Source organism: Oncorhynchus kisutch, linkage group LG3 (genome assembly GCF_002021735.2).
Source record: "Oncorhynchus kisutch isolate 150728-3 linkage group LG3, Okis_V2, whole genome shotgun sequence".
In the NCBI taxonomy this organism is placed as follows: Eukaryota; Metazoa; Chordata; class Actinopteri; order Salmoniformes; family Salmonidae; genus Oncorhynchus; species Oncorhynchus kisutch.
In genome coordinates, this window is record NC_034176.2 from 70132074 (window position 1) to 70149858 (window position 17785).

The following is a 17785-nucleotide window of genomic DNA, read 5'->3' on the forward strand; positions in this document are numbered from 1 at the left end:
CAAAATGATCTGCTGGAATAATGTATTGAGATGGGAGTCGTATTTAAATAAATGTATCATAGAAGAGAAAGTCACCTAATCCTGATTAATTTTAAGGAATAATGGAGAGATACGATAAAGTTTTGTGCCTTCAGGATGTTATACTCTTTTATGAATCGACTGACATACGATATACATTTAGCAAAGAACATGGTACGTTTAAATTTTGGGGTATAGAAAGCTGGGAAGTTCGGTTGGTTTTACTTTTTCGATAGACTTTAAAGCAGAACTCAATCTGAATAGGGGATATATATTTGACAAGAGGCAGGCTGACTTGCGGCGTCATTACGTTGAATACACAATAACGTTCCTCAAATTATGACAGAGAAAATGAGTTGTGGCATTTAGAGGGGAAATGCGTGCATTATAGCTTTGAGTCACTTTTGAAAAGTGGCTAAAAGTTCCAAATACATTTTTTAAAAGTAGCTGAATATCATCAGGATAGTCTGAAAAGATGCTACAGCTAGCAACAGAATTGCTAGGCGGTCCATTGGGCTATATTTGGCTATAATATAGGGAGGTAAGAATAGTTCAATCGTAAAAAGTTGTGGTTGTTTCCCGGGTATTGATTTTTGGTTAGGTAGCGCCAGTGAATTCGAACAAGAAGTAAACGTATTCTAAACATCTGTTTTCAATACAGGGAACAATCAAAGGTCTTCAAGTGGTATTGCTGGCTGGTAGTGTTTTATTTTAAAGGGACAGTGCACGTTTATCACAGTTGTTTGAGTGTAATGGCAGGGTATAAAGTATTTTGGGGTGACAATTTGGAGAAAGACTGAATGAGTTCCATGAAACATAAAGGAAATTTAAAACAAATGATTTGAGGGGATTATCATAATTATTAGGTTTTGTTTTTGTAGTAAATGTTTTTGCGTTTGGGTTAAGGGGATTTCCCTGTTCCCAGAGACAAGATATCTTAAATATTTTTATTTAAATATTATGTGCAAGCCTATACTGCATTTCCACACGTGTGCTTGGGGATCGTATCTTGTGCTATTGAGAAACACATGTAGTGAATGCGTCTGACATTGTGCATGTTCATGTGGGCATCCCCTCCTATTTGATTCTACAGCTGCGATATAAAAGACAAACTTTATTAATCTATCAGAGGTAGCACAATGCAAAAGTTGGACAGCATTGTGCTATTGGGTATGCACTATTTAACAAACAGGAGTGGTGCCAGAGTGTAAATGGGGACCAGGGAGGAACCACACCCACAGATGGGTGTGGCTAAAAGCCTAGGTCCGGCTGGGGTTTAACGGAATCTTGACAAGTTATCCTGAGGGGTATACTACAAAGCAGGATTAATGAGTTAGCCAGCTAACTTGCCTAAATATTCTGAACTACATTCTTATTTTTTGAAAAGAAGCTTGACATGGGCATGGTCTAATTGATTCAAAAACACATATTTAAGCTTAGCTTTCAATAGTCATTTCAGTTGTTTTATCAAAGTTAGCTGGCCAACTCATTGAGCCTGCTTATGTAGCATACCTCTCCGGTGTTGGTGAACCTAGAGAATTCCTTAATATTGATTTTTTCCCCCTTCAATATTACATTGCATTTTCTATAACCAAATACCCGTACTGTAGAACCCATTTGAAATATAATGGTGAAACATAATACAATTTTACATTCCAGCACAGGATTAAGTGCTAATAACATGGTAATAGTAGGGTAACATCTTATAGTTATACTCAAAAGACATTTTGCCCAGTTACGCCGTAATTTAATCAGAATTATATTATTGATTCAGGGTAAATATCTATGCTTAAAAAATAAAAAAAAACTGGCTCCTCCCTACACATTACAGAACTAATTGTGGTCATCACATATTCCACTATAAGTCAAGTTTCATTCAACATATTCCAAGTGTACAAGCATAGGACTAACCCTGAAACATCATTCAACTGCTGTGTGAAGAGTACTCGCTAGAGGCCAAGAGATAATAAACCACTATGTGCTGCAGGAAAGATTGTTTTACCATCAAGGATAAGTTTAGGGTCCTATACCCAGTTTACCAAAAACAAGAATACATTCATAATTCTGATAATCATTGAAACCATCAACATGTCCAGAGTTTGTAATTGAATGTCTTCAACACGCCGACCACCTATATTATGAGCATAAAAGTGCCCTCTCTGGCATATAGAAGAAACTGGGTTATGCATACCTAATGGCTGTATGTATTATATATTGCACTCTACCATTTCAATTGCAAAAATATAAAATAATCTGGTGAATGTTCTGAAGGTACACTATCAACATAAAACCTTAGCCAACTGTGTAAATAGCCTATTAACCAATGAAATAAATACATAATTTCAGCCTTTGTTCTAGAAGGGATCCGTAGTGGTGACAGATACCGGTATGCTTGTATAATCATAGATTACACAACAGGTAGTTCTCATCCTGATTGGTTAAAACCGTATTCCAGCCAGTGTCATTTGTACAAAAAAAAAAAAATGTTCCTTGGATACAAAACATGTTCTAGAGACAGATACCAAATGCCCCCTGATTTGGGACAGATACAATTGTGTGTCCAACCAAAGTTATGAATATCTGAATATAATGACAGCACTTTATTCCTTAGTGGTTTGTTTTTTAACATAAGCGCGCACACACACACGCACACTACTAACAAGAAGATGATTTCTCATAACAGTCCCTTTACCTGACTGTTAAGACCAGACGGAAATATCTACATAATGACCACTGCAATTTAAATTCTCCCCTCCGTACAAACAAACAAAAATCACAATGGCTAGGGTTTGCAATAGGGTCATGACGTGTTCAGGGACAGGGCTTGTTTCCAGGTAAGACAAGAGCAGAAGACAGCTGCCATCCTTAGAACTAAATAAGATGAGATCTTTTCATGTATGCTTGTGTAACTAACACAAAATAGGCACGTCTATGGACTATCATTACTCAGTTGGATTAGACAATTAAGGCATTTTCTTGCCAGTCCCCCTGAACTCTAATTCTTCCAGTCAATATGTCTTTAAAGTACAGGGAGAGGACAAAGCCTTTTCCACAACAAAAGCACAGACGTAAATATTCTTTGCGCACAAGGACATAAGGCAGATTTAATGCAGTGAAATATTAGTAAAGTGAGTGAAAAATGATACAGTACATTTATAATAAGTCAAATATAAAAAAGAATTTACACTATCAATTCCAATTTAATTGAAACAGACAGGAAGGATAAGTGTGACCTGTTTGTTATGAACTATGTGGTGTCTTCAGAAGTGGCAGGGGGAGCTTGTACAGTTCTGTGGTATGCCAAGTAAGAAGACCTGATCTGGAAACAGTTCAGAATTGTTCTGAGAGCAGATCACACAGGCGCTGTGACACAGTATCTCTGCTTGTCCTGAGTGTTAAGCGGTACATCTGAGAAAATAAAGGAGAGAGGGGTTAAATAGGTGGGTCAAATACACTGTCTGGATATTGAAAACTCCTTTCAACCACCATTTAAGAAAGAGGAAAGAGTTGGTGACAGGGTCCTGGGGTGGAGAATAATTCTCACTGGAGGGAGGCGAGGGCTACATACCTGTGCTTGAGTATTAGGCTCCAGTCTCAAGAGGCAGCCAACCTGGGTGGTCTTTGTATGGATGACACCAGCTCCCACAAAGTTGAAGGGGTTTGGATCTACCCCATCCAGCAAAGCAGCACCAAACCCCATTATCTGGAAAACAAAAACAGACACCAGATCAAGGTTAAGACTATCGACAAAACAGCCAACATGCTGACTAGACCGGGCGCGCACATGCGTCATTGCACACATATTGATTTAGTCAACTCAAATCAGACGCGATCAGGACAGGCAGGTTGAAATATCAAAATGAACTCTGAACCAACTATATTAACTATATTAACATTCATGGTCATTAACATTCATGGTCATTTAATAAAGAAAAGGCTGATGTTGGTTTCCTAGTAGCAGCACAAGTCAAGACAATCTCCATAGCAATTCTAATCATAAAGGGATCTCACCTTGGCTTTGGTAACCTCTGTGTCCATGGAATGCCTTGCTTTGAAGATATTTTGTACCTCTTGCTGAGGGCTGTGGGTAGAGAAAGTCAGTCAAATCAAAGTTTACTTGTGACTTTAAAGTGACTATGCATATATGATAAACAGAGTAGCAGCAGCGTAAAAAGAGGGGTTGGGGGGACACACTGCTTCCTCATGCAAATAACGGGGACGTCGGCCCTGCCAGGTGTTTGGAGAATGTCTTGTGCGTCTTGTTTGTTGAAGAAGAAATCTGTCTAATCCGTGGTGAGTGATCGCTGTCCTGATACCAAGAAGCTATTTTTTGCCATAAGATAGTTGCAGAAACATTATGTACAAAATAAGTTACAAATAATGCAGGAAAAACACACAAAAAAACAATAGCACAATTGGTTGGGGGCCCGTAAATCTGCTGCCATTTCTTCCGGTGCCATTTTAGTGGCTAGCAGCTAGCAGTCACTAGCAGCTTCACCCTCAGCTGTTAAGGATGTGTAACTACACTAAGTTTCACCTTGTTGCTGAATGATGGAAAATAGATACATGTATTTCCATGTGAACATGTTGACGTTGTTGCACAATTTTCACATTTAGTTGCATTTAATTAAAATGCATTAGACTAAGATGTATTTCACTGACCTATACCACCTACATAAATCAATATTTGGTAGAAGCGCTATCTGGAATACCAGTGTATTATTCATTGGTCACCACAGACTTTACACACTCCTAGGGAAACATTGATCTCTCTCTTGGCAATGTTGCTCAAGCTCTAATGGAACAATTTCACAAGACACTGTGTACCTATTCTGTTGGGATTTCCTTCACATTTAAAATATACAGTGGGAGACAGTACACTATTAATATCAATATTTACACATGCAGGACAATCTAAATGAATGAGCCCTTTTGTGTCCTCGGAATACAAGGAAGAGTAAACTGGCACATTGTCAGAGGGGAATATTGTGCCATATCAAAAGAGAGAAAACATGTGATAGGACTATCTTTTTTGGGGCGGCAGGTAGCCTAGTGGTTGGGCCAGTAACTGAAAGGTTGGTGGATCGAATCCCCGAGCTAACAAGGTAAAAATCTGTTGTTCTGCCCCTGAACAAGGAAGTTGGCCTAGGAACAGTGGGTTGTCATTGTAAATAATAATTTGTTCTTAACTGACGTGCCTAGTTAAATAAAGGTTCATTTTTTTTATTTATATATATGACCAAATCTCTCTGCTATATACATGTTTCCTTACGCTCCAAGTTGTTTCCAGCGCTGAAAGAAGTCCAGCGATGTCATCTCTGTAGGCTGGAAGAACTTGTTTAAAGTAATAGGCAGTTTAACAGCAATGTTCTGGAGAGTTCCCCCGTACCTGTGAGTAGAAACAGGAGTAAAACAACGCTAAATAACTGGGAAACCGATACAGTAGCTTTTCCAACAATGTTCATGCAAACATTAATCACCAATCTAGCAAATAGTTGCACCCTGAAACACACTGATATGCAATGTATTATAAAAGCACATAAAGGAGGAAAATAAGTTCTTACCTAAACTGAATGTTGAGCACTGGTGCATCCACAAAGTCAGACACACATTCAATGTTGAGTATTTGCTGGAGTTGTGCACCCCCGTCCACAGTGGGGTCTGCAGGCTTGGCATGGACATTCAGTTGTAGGGGAACAGTTAAGAAAAAAGGCACAATAGGAAGCAGTAAAAGGCCACCCCTAGACAATAAATAATATAAACTGGGAGGGATTTATTAAAACAGCATACGGAAATTATTTTAGAAAATTACATAATAGCATCTAGTAAAGGATATGAGCCTGCAGAGCATCTTGGCAGACCACAGAGGCAGCGAAATTCATGAACTGGGTTGATGTCTTGTTACCAAAGAACACATACATCCGACCTGTATGTTGAAAAAATAAAAAAAATAAAAAAAAGACTTAATTAAACCCTGAGATCTAAGGGTCAAACCATGATCATAATCACACTTAGGTGCATATGTATTTTTGCTGAGGGGTACTCACCCAGATTCTGTCGGAATTCAGACTTCAGGCCGATCTGGAGGAGCTGGTTCTCGTACAGGACACCATTGTTCTTGCAAACAAACCTGGAAGGGAATGGGGCAAGAATCTCATATCTGGTATCTTGGGCTTAATATACTGCATTGACCCCCAGGATGGGATTCCAACCAAGATGCCAAGAGTCCCCCAGCATACAGTAGGGATGTAACTAATGCACTTTTCACCAGCGCAATCTGCTGTGAGCATGCAAGTGTTTTGAACAGACTCCACTGATGACATCTTACTTGTCTTCAGGTTCCTCTGCAGTGGGCAGAGTGGCGTTGGCATATGCTACTTGTGGAGTATTCGGCAGGAAACTGAAGCCATGAGTGAGATGCACAGCGAGAATGTAAAGGGCGAGAGGAGCACATTCACACCAGGTTTTAGTAAGCTCCATGAAAGATCAATACAGTTAACAAGCCCCTGCCTCCCTCTGATATTTGACCCACTCTTTCTTACCTGGAGAAGTTCTCATCTGCAACAGGCCCCACTGCCACTGGTGTCTCTACAGGAAAGGCTGCTGTGTTTCCAGAGAAGACATCCACCAGCAGGCTTGCCCCCTTGGAGGCAGAGTTTTGAGTGGCAATGGTGCTGCCCAGGCCAAGCAGGTCTGTGGAGGTAGTGGGGGACGCGAACACCTTAGGAGAGGTAACGGTCACAATTACTTCACTTCGGAAGTTCAGGATCTGAACCAATCAACCGCTCTAATTGGTCTTACGCTAATGAAAGTACAGAGCAACACACAAACACCATGCAAAACAAACCTTTGTAGGAGGATCTATAATTATTAGGACTATACTTAGGACTCAACAATAAAAAATTTAAAAACCTAAGAATATATAGTGCTAAGTAATCAAGCTCACACAAAAGCAATGCATCATTTTAGCATCTGGAATTGTCTTTATTCCGTAAGCAGATCAGATTACATGTTGTTGTTAGGGCAGTGTATTAAGGTTAGGGAAGTGACAAGTGAAAAATCCAGCATGAGCATCCAGAACAACCAGAACCTGAAAGAGGGGCCCAGCAGAGCGCAGCACGGGGACAGCAGAGGCCTGGGGGGGCATGGGGGCCTGCAGGAGGTAGGAAGAGGAGCCCGGACGTGGCCGGTTGGTGGGGGTACGGTCGAGGCGGGGGCCAGAAGATCCCAACAAACAAGAGAGGAAAGCTCTAATGAACAGAGGAGGAAACAGTGAAGGCAGGACAGAACGAGAGAGCTGAGGATAGTTACTGAAAAGAACAGAAAACACCAGCATAGAAAAATAGGAAATGTACACACCTGAGAGGAAAGGAATAGGAGGCTCTAATAAGTAAACACACGACAACAGTAATACCTTGGCATTTGAGGTAGTGCTGCTATGGTCTGCAGTACCCCCGTTGACACTGCGTTCTTTGCGGTTCTCATCCAAATCGGGATGCAGGTTTCCTGGTCCCTTCTTCCTCTTGAGTTTGGCCAGTATAGAGGACTCCCTCTCAGGGAAGGGAGGCATCTCCTCCAACACTGTGGCCTTGAGGGGAGCACAGAATAAATGGGGAATGAAGAGCATGACCTGGGGTGAAGGAACTGGAGGCTCTACAGTGTCCTTTTCTGAATTACAGTCTCTCTACCAACAAAGATTTCCTGTGAGTTGTATTCTGAACAACTAAAAACCAAACAGCTAAGTGTAATATAAAACCGTTTTTAAATTGTATTAAATGTAAAAGTGTCAATCTTGTCCAACTGCTAGCTCACTGCCATAGAGGACCACAATGGAAATAAGCATTCAGGTTGTTTTTTTATGCTAGTTCATTTCTAAAGAATGTAATGTCTCCAGCTGGAGCATACTACTAATTTTTATTACCTAATAAATGCAATCAATCAAGCTTATAATGGCACAAAGGCAGGGTGGAATGTCACCGACCAGTATGTCAGTGCTGGCAATGCAGCTGAGGCGCAGGTACTCCACAGCACGCTGCTGTAGCTCAACGTCTGCATTGCGGAGCTGGCTGTCTGAGCGCAACACCTCCTGGATGGTGCCCTTCGCCTCAGGAAAAAGGTTGATGAACTTGATGTAGGCTGAGAGCAGCAAAGCCCGGGTGGGCACTGAGCACAGGTGAAACTTGGAGTGGAGCAGGTCAAACTGGATGAGTGGACTAAGGAGTTAGAGCAAGAAGGACAATGGATGACGTCTGTCCTCAGCTCCAAAGGATATCATTGACTGCACATTTCTCCAACCAGTGGAGGCTGCTGAGGGGAGGACGGCTCGTAATTGCTGGAATGGAGTCCATGTAATGGAATCAACCACATGGAACCATGCTTTTGATACCATTCCATGGACTCTGTTCCAGCCATTATTATGAACAGTCCTCCCCTCAGCAGCCTTCACTCTCTCCAACTAAGAACAGTGGATCACTGAAATATATGGCATTGATTAGTTACTAACCTTGACCTTGAATCTCCTGCTATCAAGTTCCCAAACTCCCCTAGAATGTACCCTCCGACCTTCACCAGGTTCTCATGGCAGGCTGGGGCCTGGAGTGCCTGTGGAAAGGAAAGAGAGTCAGAGTTAAGTATGAAATAGCATAATGGATTGGAGTGAGTGGGTTAACCTACAAAGCATTACATGAGCTTTCTCCTACCCATCTTTCTGATTTGGTCCTTCTGTACACACGTACGCTGCGGTTACAAGACGTAGGCCTCCTTACTGTCCCTAGAATTTCTAAGCAAGCAGCTGGAGGCAGGCCTTTCCCCTAGAGATCAATTTTTATGGAATGGTCTGCCTATCCATGTGAGAGACGCAGATTCGGTCTCGACCTTTTAAGTCTTTATTGAAGACTCATCTCTTCAGTAGGTCCTATGATTGAGTGTAGTCTGGCCCAGGGGTGTGAAGGTGAACGGAAAGACACTGGAGCGACGAACCACCCTTGTTGTCTCTGCCTGGTCGGTTCCCCTCTTTCCACTGGGATTCTCTGCCTCTAACCCTATTACGGGGGCTGAGTCACTGGCTTACTGGTGCTCTTCCATGCCATCCCTAGGAGGGGTGCGTCACTTGAGTGGGTTGAGTCACTGACGTGATCTTCCTGCCTGGGTTGGTGCCCCCCTCTGGTTCATGCCCTGGGGGAGATCTTCGTGGTCTCTGCCTTTTTATTTTTTTATTTTTTTTATTTAACCAGGTAGGCTAGTTGAGAACAAGTTCTCATTTGCAACTGCGACCTGGCCAAGATAAAGCATAGCAGTGTGAGCAGACAACAAAGAGTTACACATGGAGTAAACAATTAACAAGTCAATAACACAGTAGAAACCAAAGGGGGAGTCTATATACAATGTGTGCAAAAGGCATGAGGAGGTAGGCAAATAATTACAATTTTGCAGATTAACACTGGAGTGATGAATGATCAGATGGTCATGTACAGGTAGAGATATTGGTGTGCAAAAGAGCAGAAAAGTAAATAAATAAAAACAGTATGGGGATGAGGTAGGTGAAAAAGGGTGGGCTATTTACCAATAGACTATGTACAGCTGCAGCGATCGGTTAGCTGCTCAGATAGCTGATGTTTGAAGTTGGTGAGGGAGATAAAAGTCTCCAACTTCAGCGATTTTTGCAATTCGTTCCAGTCACAGGCAGCAGAGTACTGGAACGAAAGGCGGCCAAATGAGGTGTTGGCTTTAGGGATGATCAGTGAGATACACCTGCTGGAGCGCGTGCTACGGGTGGGTGTTGCCATCGTGACCAGTGAGCTGAGATAAGGCGTAGCTTTACCTAGCATGGACTTGTAGATGACCTGGAGCCAGTGGGTTTGGCGACGAATATGTAGCGAGGGCCAGCCGACTAGAGCATACAAGTCGCAGTGGTGGGTGGTATAAGGTGTTTTAGTGACGAAACGGATGGCACTGTGATAGACTGCATCCAGTTTGCTGAGTAGTGTTGGAAGCCATTTTGTAGATGACATCGCCGAAGTCGAGGATCGGTAGGATAGTCAGTTTTACTAGGGTACATTCCACCCTGCCTTTGTGCCATTACTAGGGTAAGCCTTGTCTCAGTGTAGGAAGTTAGTGATTGAAGACATACCAAAGTGGGTGGGGTTATAGCCTACCTGGTTGGCCCTGTCTGGGTGTGTAGTCGGACAGGGCCACAGTGTCTCCCGACCCCTCCTGTCTCAGACTCCAGTATTTATACTGCAATAGTTAAGTGTCGGGGGGCTAGGGTCAGTCTGTTATATCTGAAGTATTTCTCCTGTCTTATCCGGTGTGAAGTATGCTCCCTCTGATTCTCTCGCTCTTCTCTCGGAGGACCAGAGCCCTAGGACTATGCCTGAGGACTACCTGGCCTGATGAATGCTTGCTGTCCCCAGTCCACCTGGTCATGCTGCTGCTCCAGTTTCAAACTGTTCTGCATGCGGCTATGAAACCCTGACCTGTTCACCGGACTTGCTACCTGTACCTGCTGTTTTCAACTCTACCACACATGCTATGGCTAACTCTGAATGATCGGCTATGAAAAGCCAACTGACATTTACTCCTGGGGTGCTGATCTGTTGCACCCTCTACAACCACTGATTATTATTGTTTGACCCTGCTGGTCAGCTATGAACGTTTGAACATCTTGGCCATGTACTGTTATAATCTCCACCCGGCATAGCCAGAAGAGGACTGGCCAACCCCCAGAGACTGGTTCCTCTCTAGGTTTCTCCCTAGGGAGTTTTTCCTAGCCTCCATGATTCTACAGTACATCTGCATTGCTTACTGTTTGGAGCAGCAATCTGCATGGGTCTGTTTCAGGATCTTACAGTGACCTGCCAGTGAGACAGACACAAGCAGAGAGACTGAAGGGAGAATCAAGTCATCTTATATTGCTGTACCAAAGCACAAGGCGGGCTCATAGTTTTCTCCCTGAGAAGACAGGTTTAGTGGTGAATAGTGAATGACGCTCTCCATCCCCTTGACCTCACAGGTCACATTCAGGCAGGCAGCGCCTGTGATGAGCATCGGAAGTGAGCTGCTTAAAACAAATATGATTAAGGAAACACACCTACATCAGAACTATTGTGTTATTGACTGTACATTTGTTTATCCCATGTATAACTGTTGTTTGTGTCGCACTGCTCTGCTCTATCTTGGCCAGGTCGCAGTTGTAAATGAGAACTTGTTCTCAACTGGCCTACCTGGTTAAATAAAGGTGAAAATGTTAAAACATTTAAAAAGAACAATCCAGACAGACAAACCTTAGGTTACAATGAGTCCCCCATGGCTCGTTTAAAGACAGATTATTCACAAAAATAAAATAAGCACCTCGAACACTGTCTTGGCAGCATAACCTTGTACTTCATCTCTGTTGATGACGATCTGGATGACGCGGTACCAGACCTCGTCACTGACATAGTCCCCAGCGAAGCGGATCAGGTTGAGGATGGTGTCAACATACCAGGTGTAGTCAACTGCATACTTCTCTGCCAGGATGGCCACCTTTAGCACCTGTGGTGAGAGGTAGTCTTATCAGATCAAAGAACAATGGCATTCATGTTTTTATTTGGGTCTGTGGAACGTATTCTTCCAATTTACCTCAGTGGCATTTAAAACATGAAGCTATCAAACTTTTGATTGGTGAAATTATTAGAGAAATGGTTAGATACTGGACTAGAACTCACTATCTCCTCTCTGATGGAGTAGTCTGCTGTCTCCAGGTAGCTGAGCATCTCTGCTACAATCTGTTTGGCGTTGCTGCGGTCACACATGGCATAGAGCAGGTCCACAGCACGCTGACGCACACTGACATCTCTCTCCGACTGCAGGATTCAACCAGGTCAAACAAACATCAGGACTAAGGCAGTCACACTAACAGGAACAAAACAGACAGGCATACATACACTATGTACTCAAGAAGACACTGAATACTAGGATTGGCAGATGTAGCTTGTGAATGCAGGTACAAATGCGTTTGTGTACTTTGAGGGCATTTATGACCGTCTCGATGTGCGTCTTAACAGCCTCATGGGAGAACTCGGAGCTGGCTAGGGTGCACATGCTCTCCAGGGCCAGGTAGCGCAGGTTAGTCTCCCGGTGCTGGAGGAACTGGCCCAGCTGGTTACAGGCCCGCACCAGCAGAGTGGGCTCGCTGTGAGGAGAAAGACAGACATTGGTGCCATTGTCACCAGGGCAGTCCAACTTAACACAAACTGCATTTCTTGAATACATTGGTCCTCTGTAGCTGCTGCAACTGGGAGAAGGCAGCCCCTCACCTGTCATGGTGGATGATTAGACTGATGGCCTCAAACAGCACAGCGTTCTTAGCGTTGGAGTGCTGCACCTTCTTCGACTTGGGAGGCTCCTGGGCCTTGTTCAGGATGGTTTCCAGACATTCCGTCAGACGGCCCCGGATCGCACCATCCTCTGAGAGGGCAGGAAAGGGGGAGGAAGGGGGCCGCAGATGAAAGCACAACCATGTTCATCCCGGCAACACTACAGACCTTTGAGTAATATGTTCATATAGTCAAACACCCACACGCATGTCATCATGCTCACACAGCTTCTTACCAGGCGGAGGATAGCACTGTAGGAGACGCAGGAGCTTGACAGAAAGCCAGGGAGCTGCAACAAAATAGTAGGTGTAGTCCTGTAGGTCAGTGGAGGCCGAGGAGACGATCTAGAGAACAGGAGGACATGAGACATGACTAACACATTACGCCTCAAGCAAACAACTGACTAATAACTAAGGGTCATAATAACATTCAATGGTCATATTGATGAAAGAAGAAATAAATGTCCTGCACACAGCCATATGCCTACCCTGCTGAGTCTGGCTACAGCCAAGGAGACAGAGGTCTTGAAGTCCTCTGGGCTCTTCTGTGCCAGTGTGGTAATCAGGCTGGTGGCAGCAGTCACCACACCCTGTGGAAAAGGGAAGTAATACAAATGCCATAACACACAAACCGCTAATCATTTATTTTACACTATACACCAACCAATCAGAGAACTTTTGCATGAAATGTTTTTCCTCATTACGCCCACAACCTATTATTTTGGCTCAAACATAGCCCTAACAATGAAGACAGGTCATGGTGAAAGAATCCTCTCATCCACACCCCACCGATCCAAATCTCCCTCACTAAAACCAAAGGTCCACAGTCCTCTCATAATAACCCCATGGCAGGCCGTACCAGGTGCTGGTCATTGAGCAGATGAACCACCCGGGTGGTCCACTCGCCCATGGGTACCAGGTCTGGAGAGGTCCTGTTGAGACGCAGCAGGCACAGGGCAGCACTCTGCTTCACACTGTCCATGGTGTCCCTGCAAGACAAACCCTGCCAAATTATGACAGAACATCAGCATCACTTAACTGGCACATAGCTTCAGTTTTTTTTACAAAGAGGATTGACAAAGTTACAGCTGCAAATGTTAAACTGACAGAGAGGGTACCTCGGTCATTAGGCTAAGTCTGCTCCACACTTACTACCCTTTCTTACCCAGCCACCAGGATGCGGGGCACCTCAGCTGCAAAAGCCTCCGCCATCTCCCTGCTGCCCACATTGGCAATGCAGTGCAAGGCCAGGTTCATGAAAGTGGGATTCCTGCTGGACAGGTCATTCTTTATGGCATTGTTGATAAGACTGATGAGGTCACTGTTTGAGTTGACAAGCACTGAGATGAACAGGTAACCCTGTGGAGTTGGATAGAAATAAACAGTTCATCAAACCTGAAAGGAATTAAAGGGAAGTTATCATAATAGTTTAACATAAACGTTGAGAATAGAGTAATTAACACAGTGTTTTGTCCAATTAGATACATAACTTAATCCACTCACTTACAGTCACGCAAACAAATTCAAAGACCGGCTTCTCTACTCACAATTTGTTTCTCTGTGTACTTGTTGGAGCTGAGCAGGTTGACTGCCTCCATGTGGCCAAAGTCGATGTCATGGCCAAGAAGGAATATGAAAAGCAGCTTGCACACATATTTCTTCTTACTGTAGCCATCTAGTGCCTTATCTCCTGCAGCAAAACAGAAAGGTTGTTGTCATGACTATGACTTAGAAGCAGAAAAAAACTGGAAGGAAAGAATACTTAAGGCAAGCCAAGTCACAATGAGTGATTAAGTGTTTGAGAGCATGGAACTTTAGTGTTCTTCCCTTTTAAAATGAATCATAATCTGAAGCACGGAGGCCTAAAAAGAGCAACATGCTAACCACTCCTATTCTGGGAAGAAAAACGTGAAACCCACTTAGGAATAGATAAAAGTACGACATTCCATGTTGCTAGGTAAATCAATCCCACAACTGACTGTAGTTGAGGAGAGAGTGAGTCAGCAGCACAAGACAGGAAGCTGAGTGCAGCACTTTTTTCATCTTGGTGAAAGAGGACAAATGGTAAGAGGCCAATGAAAATAATGACGGATTCAGAACATTGCACAAATAAATAAAGTATGTCCAATGCCACTTACAGGAAACCTGGAAGTGCACTTACAAATGCAGACCAATGCACATTATAGCTTGAAGAGCTGCAACAGCATTCTGAAAGTGGGAGTTTAATGGAGCCCCCACCCCTGTCTTGAACCCCACCTCCACTGTGTGTGGGACGATGTCCCGTGAGAGAGATTAGGAGGGGCTCTACATTAAGGATTAGTTGGACAATGCATACAGTTTCTCTAAGATAAGGCAATCATTTTCTATTTTCTGAACTTTCTGCATAAACTAAGTATTATCTCATTCAAAGTAAGATAAACATGTTTACATCACAATCATAAAACATGGAGAGAGGAAGAGAGAGGAACAGCAAGAAAGAGATCTTCTGTAGAGCTCCACAGGAAGTTCCCCAGGAAACAAGGGAAAGGATTCCAGCCTGCTAACATACTGTGCCCCCCTCAGTTTCCTGACAGAACAGTTGACTCAACAACTCCCTGTTCGGCTATGCCCTTTAGCTTCTCCCTGCCTCACTGAACTTTAATATAGCCTATCTTTGGGGATAGTTAGGGACCGTCAATAAATTATACAATGTAAATGGGACAATATTTTATACATTTATAATTGGGTTGTGTTTTTTAAGTCATTGAAATGTGGAGGCATTGACCTTTTATTGTCCCATAGGGATATCGAATGTGAAACCAAATTTACCATGGGTGTTACAATCGGGTCATGTGCAGCTGTGCTCCAAATTGATGATTAGCCTACTTGGGTGTTGCCAACTGTGGGCAGGATTAAAATAAACCCAACCCACAGAAAATTGTTACAGTACCCTTCATTCATATACATATATTTTTTTTTTTACTATCATCTCGCAAATCTCAGTTTTGGACAAGACTGACTTCATAACCAAAATTATCCTATTTGCAATGTAGTACATTTTTAAGTTTAATTTTGGGTGCAGTCGTTCTTTAACCAAATAGCCTGCCTCAGTCGTAGCCTAAGTACTCCATCAGTTTGGAAGTCAAGCCTTTCCATACAAATGTGTTGTTACGGGATAAAAATGAGCTGGCTCATAAGCCCCTCAAAAGCAACTTTGCAGATAGGCCCTACATGTTTTCTACCCACCAAAACACAAGTCACCCAATTTTATATATGCCAATATCCATTTTCACTTTGGAACAGCTGACTTATTTTAGGCTAGATGGAGCAGGTGGTAGAGAATATTCCTGACATTCAGCATAGCTGCATGGTGATCTCCTGTGAGGGCACTGTTAATAAGCTAAATGACTAGTGTCAGTGTCCACAAACCTTATGTGGAACAATCAGACACCAAAGTGTGTTCACACCCAGATTTAAAGGGATTTTGCTTGGCTTACCTTTAAATTTTGAGCGGATGTTGGCCAACTCTTTGTTAATTCTCTTGATCTCTGCTTCTTTACTTTTACCTGAAATGGAAAATAAAACATGTTATATGTTCAATGTCACCTGTATGGGCCATATGCAATATGGCCATATGCAAGTCTGAATGACAGCACTTGTGGATTGGAACAGTTTGGCTGTACCACAGTACTCAAAAGATTGGGCTAAATTATTGATTGTTTATTTTGTTTTCTGCAAAGTATGTGTATTGATGTGCCTATGCACCATGAACTAGGGAGGTGAGGTCAGGAAAGAAATTGGATACCCTTCAGGAGCAATGGTCTTAGTAGTAAGATGTCTAAATTATGGCATGGATTTAGGTCAGGAGAGCATACCTGGGTCGGGAGGATCAGACCCAGACCTACGTCTAGGATCAGTTGTTCTGCATGGATCTGTAGCATGCCTCATTCACACCTACATTGAAGTTATGGAACGTTGGTAACCTTCACTGTCTCTGCTATTGATTTACGCAGGGAAACTAGTGCTCTAAATAGATTTGCTCACAGAGCACATTTAGACTTCAATGGCTCTAGTCTAGGTGAAAGTTCCCAGTCCCACCACCATAAAACCCTGCACTGCAGCTGGGTTTCTTGGATGGTAGTATTCGCAATCCAGCTACTAGTATTGTTATTGTCGGAGGAATACGCACTCATTCATAGAGCATGTTGATAATTGCTAGAGACATTTTTTTTTTATCTTAGCTAGCCAGTCAACATTTGTAGAGGCAACTAGTTTACTACTAGATTACAGATATACCCAGCACCAAATGTGCAAATTATCAATCTACAACGGTGTGACACCAGCCAGCCAAAATGATGAATGTCACCATAATTTTTTTTTTCCTGACTGTGTGACCCACGCCCATTGGCTAGTTTGCTAAACTAGCTAGCCTAGCATGACATTAAACCAGCTAACGTTAGTTAAGCATAACTAGTACAGTAAAAGTTTGCTGTCTGTAGCTAGCCATTTACCTTTATTTCACAGACTGGACGTTTGTTTAGGAAGACATAGTTAGCTACCGTCCTTTGCGTGCTATTTTTGCTTCAATCTCTAGCTAACGTTGGCTAGCTATAATGGCTAACGTTAGTTTGCTAGCTAACTGTTAGCTCTGTTAGTTACATTACCGTTAACTGACTTCGGCAGGTTTGCTATTTGCTAGCTAACTAGTTAGTTAACGAACTACCCGCACGTTATTTTGTTCTGTTAATTAAGTAGCTAGCTAGTTAAACATGGCGCGCGTGTGCCTTTACGTTGGATAGCTTGTTTCATAGCTAGCCTTGCATTCATCCCAAATTAACTGTAGCTTGCTAATCAGCAAGTCAACATCATATACTCACAGTTCCTAATGTCCGATATAAACACAGCGAGGCCACGCATTCCATCTCCTTTAGAGACTGCAGGCATTTTGTTCCACGATATATTTTTAGCCTGTTCTCCGCAGTCAGACCGTAAATACACTTTATATCAGTTGTTCGGGAGTAGGTTTTTGTTAAAGAGGCGGGGTCACTTGAGCCACAGACTCCAAATAAGTGTCATGATGTTGAAAAAATGTCGCACATGTCTTATTTTCTCAATTTGGAAACGAATTCGCTTTCCAAAGCTAATAAACATGTGTAAATGTAAGCAGCATTTTGTATTCCTAGTTGAATTAGTTAGGGAGCGTAAACAAAGTACAACCTTTTTTTACATTCTAATTTCAATAGCTCCTTGGTCATGTGACCTACTGACCTCAACCAAGTTTCAGAATGTCCACTGACTACCCTTCTCTGTTACACTCCTTTTGCTTGTCAATTTTCATCTCATTCGATTTTACATGACTTTTTCAAAATTAAACATTTCAATAGCTCCTTGGTCATGTCAACTACTGGACTCAAACAAGGTTCAGAATGTCCA

At 42.8% G+C, this 17785-nt stretch overlaps 1 protein-coding gene across 4 annotated transcripts; it reads right to left on the reverse strand.

The window, feature by feature from the left end:
* Nucleotides 1-706: 706 nt before the first annotated feature.
* LOC109888409 (AP-2 complex subunit alpha-2) lies at nucleotides 707-17511 on the reverse strand. 4 transcript variants are annotated; one of them, XM_020479579.2, is made up of 24 exons: nucleotides 17230-17511; nucleotides 15850-15918; nucleotides 13921-14063; nucleotides 13539-13732; nucleotides 13233-13362; nucleotides 12862-12963; nucleotides 12610-12718; nucleotides 12315-12465; nucleotides 12022-12190; nucleotides 11724-11861; nucleotides 11368-11550; nucleotides 8522-8619; nucleotides 8000-8231; nucleotides 7433-7606; nucleotides 7109-7171; nucleotides 6561-6739; nucleotides 6347-6418; nucleotides 6066-6148; nucleotides 5855-5944; nucleotides 5583-5706; nucleotides 5291-5407; nucleotides 4030-4099; nucleotides 3587-3721; nucleotides 707-3426 (listed from the first exon to the last, which is right to left on the reverse strand). In XM_020479579.2, the coding sequence occupies exons 1-24, from the start codon at nucleotides 17294-17296 to the stop codon at nucleotides 3349-3351; spliced, it is 2970 nt and encodes a 989-aa protein (XP_020335168.1). In that variant the 5' UTR covers nucleotides 17297-17511; the 3' UTR covers nucleotides 707-3348. The 4 variants fall into 4 exon arrangements, with proteins under 4 accessions (XP_020335168.1, XP_020335170.1, XP_020335169.1 ...); XM_020479581.2 differs by lacking the exon at nucleotides 6347-6418 and having other exon boundaries at nucleotides 17230-17510; XM_020479580.2 differs by lacking the exon at nucleotides 7109-7171 and having other exon boundaries at nucleotides 17230-17508.
* Between the last annotated feature and the right edge of the window lie 274 nt (nucleotides 17512-17785).

Coding starts and splice junctions, on each gene's coding strand:
- LOC109888409 (XM_020479579.2), bottom strand. CDS start 17,296: ATGCCTGCAGTCTCTAAAGGAGATGGAATGCGTGGCCTCGCTGTGTTT. Junction 15,919..17,229: donor TATATCGGACATTAGGAACT/GTGAGTATATGA, acceptor TTTCCATTTCAG/GTAAAAGTAAAGAAGCAGAG. Junction 11,551..11,723: donor ACTCCATCAGAGAGGAGATA/GTGAGTTCTAGT, acceptor CTCTCACCACAG/GTGCTAAAGGTGGCCATCCT.